Source organism: Mixophyes fleayi, chromosome 4 (assembly GCF_038048845.1).
Source record: "Mixophyes fleayi isolate aMixFle1 chromosome 4, aMixFle1.hap1, whole genome shotgun sequence".
Lineage (NCBI taxonomy): Eukaryota > Metazoa > Chordata > Amphibia > Anura > Limnodynastidae > Mixophyes > Mixophyes fleayi.
Window position 1 is genome coordinate 58,800,040 of NC_134405.1, and position 10,201 is coordinate 58,810,240.

The following is a 10,201-nucleotide window of genomic DNA, read 5'->3' on the forward strand; positions in this document are numbered from 1 at the left end:
TGATATATACTGTAATTTTAATTTGTAACATGTCTGAAAGGGCATGGTATTGTTAACTTGAGTACACATACTGATTAGCCCATAGCCTCAGCCTAAGCAGAAAGATTATATTATACTGTACACCAAATTCCTGCATGAATGTACATTACACCAGCAGGGGTCTCATGCCCTATGTTTAGCTGTGTGTCTGTGTTGCTGGAATAGTGGAAATGTCCCACATATACAGATCTTTCTTTAATTACAGATGATTGCATAATATATTTAAATATATTGTGTATGTGTTGTGGCCTTATCGCTTTAAACAAGCTGTACAGCCACAGAGCAATACCAGCCCCTAATTGTATCATCTACTATCCCTTTGTCTGCATGTTTACCTGTAACAAGTAAACTCAGAAAAGGACAGGTCCTAGAACTTCACAGGGGGCATTTCTGCCTTTAAAAAGACAGCACCTAAAAAACAAGAGGGCATTCACTACCCAGTGATAGCTGAAGTCAGACTGGCATTGATATTACAGTCTCTATCAGTGAGGGCATCCCTGGAGTACTGCTTTATCCTGATCTCTCTCCAGGTCTTGGGGAGCTGTGTGTCTGCCAAAAACAGAGTAAAAGTGACAGAGGACTGCTGCCTGGCTGGATGTAAAAAAATAGAGAGTGTCTGTGTACCAGGAAATGGAAATGGACAAGTCACCCTGAGAGTCGCTAGGATAGTTGTGAGATGTTTTCATTACCTATATACCCGATACGTTTAAAGTGCCAGTCTGTAGTGGGATTTGTAACGCCTTATTATTAAATGTTTTCTATTACTGTTTGGCGCTACCCTTTTGTTAAATAAACCTAAATATTGGTATTTTGGATATTTACCTAGTTGATTTTGAACCTTGGATACGTACATACAGGTAGAGTGCAGGGGGATGTATCCTGGTATACCCAAGGCACTACAAAGAGAGAGGGCAAAAGTCCAAACCAGCACCAATTTCATAAACACCCCATTGCCTAACCAGTTGCTAAGATAGCCATCAAGCAAAAATGAACACCAAGTGCATCAGATGAGGGAAAATGCTGTCTAAGTGCCAGATTGATGAGGGGAGGCACACCTTGCTAACAGAGAATGGAGGATGGAGCTATCTCAAAGAAAGGAAGGCACAGTGAAGTTGTCCCTACAATTGAAGTGGGTGTGAGTCCCAGGAGAATGAAAATAGATCACAGCCCATTGATGAGAATGATCCCAAAGAAGAGGATGAAGCAGTCTGGTACTCCCAGAGGAAGGAAGTCCTGGGATGGAGGACTGATGCAGTATATGGGGGATGAGGAGATAGATGTGTTGTACCACCCCACCACAGAGAAAAAGCTTTTGGATTACAGGGATGAGGAGGGCCCAAAGATTGTTATGTGGAAAGGAGCAAATCTACTGTATAAATTCGGAAAACCTGCTAGATGTGTTCCTGATGTACAATGGTGCAGCAAGTCCCTGAATCTGCTGGGTGACCCAGAATGGGATGAGTTTAGAGAAGAAATGGTCTGTACAATGCAGAATCTCTCCCAGTGAACATCCAGTTTCAGATATAATAGTCAGCCCCGGTATTAAATGTTGTCTGAAACTGAGATAGAAAAGATTAAAAAAAAGATGGACTACTGCAGTCTAAGTGAATGCCGTGTGAGTCCACCACAAATTTAATAATAAACTCTTCACCATTGGAATGTATCAAAGAGATCAATGAGCATGGAGGAGTTAATAGTGGAATGCCAGATACAAGTGTCTCTCATTTCTATTGTAACCACGCGGATATTGTCCAGCATCGAATAAAGGTTCACAAGAATCCCCTCAAAGCCTTTAGTGTCAGAAAAGGATACTCACTTTAGGTCCCCATATTTCACTCTGGGATAAAATCCAGTGCTTGCAACAGAGTTGAGGAAGAAGAAGATGTGGTCAGTCAGCAAGGACTTTTTGATACTGAAATTATGCAAAACCAGTGTTAAATGCTGAACGGTACCATTTACAACATTGTGTTTCCCATCTTGCAAAAATGGCTGCCCGTTCTGTTTTTCTGGGGAAGCCAGTGAGGGAAAATGAGAAAATGGGAATATTTCTTCAAGAGCCCCTCAAGGATCTGTTTCACCTGTTTCCTTTTTCTGAATTTGAGGATAGTGACTTTATCCTTAGGTAGTATTCATAGGATAATTGTAGATCCAGAATTTGTATTGCCCCACTGTTCAATAGTGAACATCGTAAACTCCAACAGCCCCTTTGTTTTACTGCAGTGAAAATTTAAAGCTGTAATGGCTTTTAAAGGCAAACTTGCCTTTACAAGCCATCACCGCTTTAAAATTACCTGCAAAGTCGCCGATTTCTGGCGACTTGCAGAAATTGGAGGTTCATACATTTACCCCTAGATGTTACTAGAAACAGTATACAATACTCTAATTATGCAGTATTCAATAAAATTAGGCTGCTTGCTTAAATTTTCTGAAATAGTGTAATACAAAAAAAAAATTGGAAGTCATACATTTACCCCCTAGTGTTTAGCTGGAGATAGGTGGACCCAAGGTACCTCTTAATTTAAGGCATAGAAGACTCTATAGTATAAATCACTGTTCATATACATTGCTGATCTGTTTATCTCAATACACTGAAAATCCTGTTTGAAACGTTATTTCACCTGACCCTTTTATGTACATATTGCAAAGCAACCTTCTTTTGAAAACTATATTTTTGAGATAAAAGCTAAAACATTTAGCAGGGCTCGTGCCAGAGAAGGACAATCTCACAATCTCAGAAATGTTGAGACACACACACACATATATATATATATATATATATATATATATATATATATATATATATATATATAGGTTTGTGGGTTTGTGCATAAACAAACAGTGACTCAGGTCCTTTCAAAATACCTCCCTTCTTATAAGACATCAGATGCCAGGTGATCTCTAACTTAATTTACCCCTTCTAAAACAAAAATAACAATGTCCTGGGGGGGAAAAAACTTCCTTTCACAGCTTTTACCAGTCACCATCTCACATATCCTCCCTCCCTTGTTCAAACCTGTGGGGTTGAATACACGTTTTTTTTTCTCTCCCTCTCTCTCTCTCTTTTAACATATTGGTGTTCCTTAGCAGACTACACGAAGGAACCAACCAGGTCCATGACAACCCTTTAACGGGAAACCTCTACAATGGGGAGTGGTACTAACGAGATTCAGTAGCTGTCAACTCAGAGGACAGGATTCACAATGTTTATGGATATGTCTATGCACCCCTGGCCAAAAGAACTTATGTTTATCAGCCCCTGGAACTTGAGTTTTTCTATTAACCACTTACGTATATACCAAGCGCATAAATTTGTCCAGACATCCCTCAAGAGGGTTGGGTACGGTAGTGCGTACCAGAAACCTGTCAACACTTACCCCGACTGAACGCAAAATCTGACTGTTGAAAAAGCAGAAAATTATCCAATGCGATGAATGAAGATGCCGGGACGCCTAAATGATGTCACTGTCCAGGGCGACAGTGATATTTCTGGTGTTAAAGGGGCAATGCCAGGAGGCGCCACCTGTACATTGTGTTTTAGTAACACTTCTACATGTTTCTTGCCGCATCGGCAGAAAAGATCATTAATCTGTAAACTCTATTGAGATTGTGATCGAAAGTTCATACACACTACATGAATGACAGGTGATTGGAACAAGATTAATAAACAGTATGACCAACCAAATGGAACTTTGGAACAATTGTCGTTCATCATGTGAGTATACACACTAGCGTGATATGTGACCGAACTGTCGTTTATCGGGTGATTATTATTATTATTATTATTTTTTATTTATAGGGCACCACTAGGTGTCCGTAGCGCCGTACAGGGACAAACAAAATTACAATACAAGGTGAGACAGCATAGTACAGTAAACAATAAGCACAGTAACTCAGTGAGCTCAAAGCACAGCTAGCGGGGCGGGGGAGGGGGGAGGAGAGTGGGGAAGGTCCGTCTACAACGGAGTCCAAGAGGGGGGGCATGGGTGACAGGGAGACCCCCAGAGAGGGGGAGGAGGGAGCGAGAGGGGACAAGGGGAAGAGGGTCCTCAAGGAGGAGGGCTAGGTAGCTGGAAAGCAGAGTTAAAAGTGGTAGACAGGAGGAGAGAAGACCCGGCTCAAAGGAGCGTACAATCTAAGGAGTGGGGTAGACAGACAGAGAGACACGGAGGAGAGAGGGCGAGAAGGAGGAATGGAGGATAAGGATAAGGGAAGGGGAGTGAGGCAGAAGAAAAGGTAGGAAGTTAAGTGGGAGACTGGAAGGCTTTAAGAAAAAGGTGGGTTTTTAAAGCCCGTTTGAAACTGGACAGATTAGGAGAGGTTCTGATGGAGGGAGGGACAGATAATCGGCTGAAGAACCTCCGGTGTGTACCTAGCCATAGTAATCAGGTTGTTTTTATGTCTGGACATGAGGCAAAAGATAACATAATTAAATCACTTGATTTGAACCAACATGCCAATCAACATAAATTCTATACAAGTCTACTATGGCAATTTTATAGAAATCCCTCTGCTAGAAAGAGGATTAATAAATCACTCAGAATCCTTCCCTGTATCAAACAGCACAAAAACAACTATGTCTGCTGTCACCCTTGGTATTTGTGCTTTGTAGAGTGTCTTTGTCAAGGGCTATCAGAGCCAACCTACAGATTTTGGATCCATGTTCGGGATCTCAAATTGTAAAATAAATTGCTATAAATCAGTGGCTCTTAACCTCACAATTCTGGTGGCAATCACAAATATCTACAGACAGCATTTCACTTTAAGTTGTACCCTTCTCTAAATTAGCTATTTAGGAATATCTCTAACTAAAGACAATTCTGATCTGTTTGCTCTATTTAACTTATATTTTTGCCTGACTGTAAGATCAAATTAGACTTAACTGTCTCAGACTACCTTTGATAGGGACAATAAACATCATTAAAATTCTACCTAAGTACCTCAAGCTACTGCAAACACTGTTAATTCATACTCTCATAACAAGTTTCTAAGGTCTCTAAAATACCATCAGACACTTTATTTGGAAGGGGGGAACCATGATTTAAACACAATATACTACATAAATTGTGGGATGGGCTACAACTGCTCCACTCTGTCCTATTCACGCAAATTTCCATATGTTTAAAGGAATTGTATGTTTCCATCCAAGTCAATATATAGATTCCACTGATCAGATTCACAGTATTATGATGGCAGAAATGTAAACATTTAAAACTATTTCATCCCAACATATCTCCTTTAACATATAACCCAGAGTTTCATCTTGTCCATTCTCCAAAACATATAAAACCATGGTTACAATCAGGGAGACTTATGACTAGTTAACTAGTGGATGTGAGAGGAGTAAATGTCTTCGATGAACTTAAGTGTGCAAAATAGAGATTTAAAACACCGTTTGCTAGCAACTCATCATATTATAGTAATGTTTTAGCCTCTGCAAATCCTAGACATATAATCATTCTTATATATAAACTCATTTTAGAAAATGGCTTTAGAGATTCTATAAATACATGGATGCATAGAACTGAGAAGTTTATCTAAGTGTAGATGAATATGAATGGCTACAGATCTTTAAGTTTGCTCACAGGTGTTCAAATAGGGTTTCACAGATTGAGAGACAATTCAAGTTGGTCTCCAGATGGCATAGATATCAGAGTGTTGTCAGGAACCCTTCCAGCCAGTATAACAAAACCCGGAATCTGCTCCGAAAATCTGGTGTTCACTGGAGCCCCTAGTGGTGGGGACAGACTTGGCTGCAGACAGACAGAGGGTCGTGAGATGTGTACTGACTGGGGAGAACCCAGGGATATTATGAAATAGCATACAACGGTGGTGAAGTCCAGGCAAAAAGTCAGGGCTGGCGGCAAACAACAAATCCAGGAAACAGGCAGAGATCGAGGTCACAGGCAATACAGCAGAGTCCAGTACACGGTCCAAGGTCATACACAGTAAGGTCAATCCAAAGGCAGAGAAGGGGAACTGAGCAGGGAGCAGGTAAGTATGCACAGAGCAGGAACTATAACCAGCAATGAGGCCCAGTCCTCAATGCCCTCAATACTATGATGGACAAATCAGAAAGGAGAAGGACAGGGCTGACAATGAGCCTCAGGAGGCTGCTAATTAATTACTAGCTGGGAACTAGCATAGGTAATAACATAACCAGGAAGCATGTATAAAAATATAAATGAACCAGTTTAAATAATATGAGAGCTCCCCCTGGAGCTGGAGGATGTCACTACACCCTCCTGCATCTATGCAACAAGGATAATCCCAAAGAATAAAAACAGAGCATAGAAATTGAGCACGCGCCCGGCTTGATCACCCCAGGATGTGGCATACCGCCGCGGCTCGTGACAAGTGTTCTTAATAATTAGATCTTCCTGATCAATGCTGGTGAGATAATCATGCTTCTGAAACACCTTATACATATTTGGTGGAATTGAGCTAGATTATCCGGACTTTGGCAGAAGGTTAAGTGCAGTTCAGGGTAATCACTTCCATTCACCTAGTGAGCACTCTGATCTTCAAAATTAAGAAATGATTAAAACCTTTGATGAATTTTGCCAAAGTGGTCATCTCATAATCCTTATACTACATGTAGAGAATTGCATTTTATAGGGCTATGGAGTAAACCTGTAAACCCAAACACCTGTTTTTACTGGTTACTATATAGAGAATAACATATTTATAAAAGTAGTTTAATTTCCACATACTGACGCGACCAACTCTCCGTTGCCAATATATTGTTGCCTGTACAGATTTTCTGTACAGGCAACAATTGCATGGCTAGAGTTACTCCTTGGCATTTTGTAATTCTGTATTCTTCCCAGACATAGCAGACCATAATTAATATTTTGCAACCCTGAACAGATAAGTCTTCCCATCTTAATGGAGGGAAATGCCTGTTTATTTGCAAATTCTATCCATTCATACCAAAACACATTTGTACTATTGGCATGTAACACAGCATGATAAATTCTATCCCAGAATAGCATGATGAAAGTGAAACCTCCTTTTAATGTATACACAGTCTTTCCCATACTTTTCTTTCATTTAAAGATGAATGATTGCATAGCTTTTAAAACTTCTTGGTTTCTCAAGCTGTACACTAATGGGTTTAGCATGGGAACCAGGACAATGTAAAGCATAGATACCCATTTACTTGGATCATGAGACTGTCCAGACTCTGTTTTCATATAGGAACCAATACTTGTTCCACAAAATAGCATCACAGTAGTGAGATGTGAGGAGCAGCTAGAGAAGGTCTTCACTCTTCCTTCTGAGGTCCGAATCTTCATGATGGTGGATATAATGAAAACATATGAGATGATAATAAGCAACAAAGAAAAGATCCCTATAAGAAAACTTTCAGCAAATATTACTCTAAAAACATGTGTGGTACTGGTGCATGATAGAGTCAGCATTGTTTCCATCTCACAAAAGAAATGATTTATGTCTTGAGATTTACAGAATGACAAGTTGGAGATTAACAAAGAGAACATCAATGCATTTGCAGCTGCAATAATCCAACACAAACAAATCAGGAGACTACATGTCCTCTTGTTCATTATTATAGAATAATGCAAAGGTTTACAGATAGCCACGAAGCGGTCATATGCCATAGAGGTAAGCAGCAAATATTCAGCAACAATGCAAAGTGTAAATAAAAAAATCTGTGCAATACAACCTGAAAATGATATAGAGGTGTCACCTGTAATTGTGATGGCCAAGAGTTCGGGCTGAATGTTAGAGACATGCACAATGTCCTGAACTGACAGGTTGCACAAGAAGAAGTACATAGGAGTATGCAACTGGTTCACCAAGCACACCAGCAGAGCAATCATCATATTTCCAATCATAGCAAACAGATATGTAATTGAAACTCCAATCAAAACTAAAAACTTTGATTTATCATTGTTGGAAAAAGGCAATATGTAGAATTGTCCATTCAGAGTGTGGTTTTTGACATCTTCATGCATCCTATATTTCTGGAGAAAACCGAACATTTCTTCTGGTTTGTTTATGACTTCTGGTTTGTTTATGTTTGTTTACATTAAATTAGAATATAATTTGCTCTTAATTTATGAAGCTTTAATAATTCAGTAGATACAACACAGTTTATTCAGAAATTACAAATATTTGTAAACATATTTGCCTTAAAATACAGATCTGCCATTTAGCATTATATATTGAAGAAAGAAATACAGAAATGAGATAATTCAAGAGCAAAAATGTTTGTGCATTACAGACAGGAAACAATGAGAGACAGACAAGTGATTCTAGTCCTTTTAGTACGAATAAGAAAAAAACTACATGTCGTGGACACAATTTCCTAATATAGTAAGATCAAAACTGAGCTCATAGGTTAGGAATACAGCCACAGATTGTCCTGGATTTCCGTATACAGAGCAAGTAACATAAATGACCTAATTTAGATTTGGAGTAAATCCATCTGCATTTTGGTAAAACCATGTTACACTGCAGGGGCCCATATTGAAAATGTGCAAACAGTTTTATATTGGGTATTGGGGCACGTCCTGGTTCAACACTAAATCTCACTGTTAAAGTAAAGCTATACTGTATATTTGCCTTGCATGAAAAAAACATTACATAATATATATATATATATATATATATATATATATATATATATATATATATATTAACATATACTGCTGGTATTCATCTAAAAAGGGTTTGATCATTGTTGTGTGACTAAATACAGGGTGACATTGAGATCTGATTTTTGCCCTGCCTGACAGAGGAACACTGGAGTATTACTTGGGATCATTCGGCTGAAATATATTCCATGTGACTCTTGATTAATGTTAACATTTGTCAAGTATTTTACCCATTTGTGTATTGTATTGCTGCATATCTTATATTTACAGTGTTGCTTAAAGGGTTATAGTTGCTTTAGAGATCTGGGTGTTTGAAAATAAATACTTAATTCTTTATTAAGAGATAGTTGTTTCAGTGAGAACCTATACCCACAACACGATACTAAGGGCCATTAGCGAGTCTAATAATAGGCGCCATAAGTGTCTATTAGCTCGGTACTGGTTGCCACTTGAGCTCTGCATATGCTCCGAGTGGACTGGTATGGGTTATAGGTGTCACAGTAACCACTGTCATGGCATTCTTCCATGTGGAAATTTCCCACCCCATCCCAAACAACATATGTCAAGGCATCTGTAACCCTTGTCAGGACAAAGTAATTGGAAGATGGAGGCACAACTCTTGTTATATCATTTGCAGCAAGTTCATTCCAGAAATTTTCTTCTTCTGCATTTTTAGACCTTTTTGTCAGATGTTGCTATGGTATACTGAAGTGAAATTGCAAGCATTTCAAAGGCTTCTGTTGACAATTACATTAAGATTATGCAAAGAGTCAAAATTTGCAGTGTTGACACTTCTTTTTGAAGAACTCTGCAATTCGCCCTGGCGTGCTGTCAATCAACTTCTGGGCCACATACTGACTGATGGCCGCCCATTCTTGCCTAATCAGTGCTTGGAGTTAGTCAGAATTTGTGGGTTTTTGTTTGTCCACCTGCCTCTTGAGGATTGACCACAAGCTCTCAATGGGATTAAGGTCTGGGGAGTTTCCTGGCCATGGACCCAAAATTTTGATGTTTTGATCCCCAAGCCAATTAGGTATCAATTTTGCCTTATGGCAAGATGCTCCATCAAGCTGGAAAAGGCATTGCTTGTCATCAAACTGCTCTTGGATGGTTGGAAAAAGTTGCTCTTGGTGGATGTTTTGGTACCATTCATTATTCATGGCTGTGTTCTTAGGCAAAATTGTGAGTGAGCCCACTCCTATCAGTGCAGAGCTTTCTCAGGAGTGGCAGCAGGCAAATGTGAGTGCATCTGCATGCAGAGTGTGGCGAAGACTTTTGGTAGATGGCATGGTGTCAAGAAGGCCAGCAAAGAAGCCACTTCTCTCCAGGAAAAACATCAGGGACAGACTGATATTCTGCAAAAGGTCCAGGGATTGGACTGCTGAGGACTGGGGAAAAATCATTTTCCCTGATAAATTCCCTGATAAATTCCCTTTCAGATTCTTTGGGGCATCTGGAAAAATGCTTGTCCGGAGAAGGAAAGGTGAGCGCTAGCATCAGTACTGTGCATTTCAACAGTAAATCATCCTGAGACCACTCATGTG

The 10,201-nt window shown here is 39.6% G+C and overlaps 1 protein-coding gene across 1 annotated transcript; it reads right to left on the bottom strand.

The window, feature by feature from the left end:
- Positions 1 to 7,085: 7,085 nt before the first annotated feature.
- Positions 7,086 to 8,015, bottom strand: LOC142149563 (olfactory receptor 5AR1-like). The gene has a single exon (XM_075204891.1). It carries the CDS (start codon positions 8,013 to 8,015, stop codon positions 7,086 to 7,088), a length of 930 nt encoding a protein of 309 aa, XP_075060992.1.
- Between the last annotated feature and the right edge of the window lie 2,186 nt (positions 8,016 to 10,201).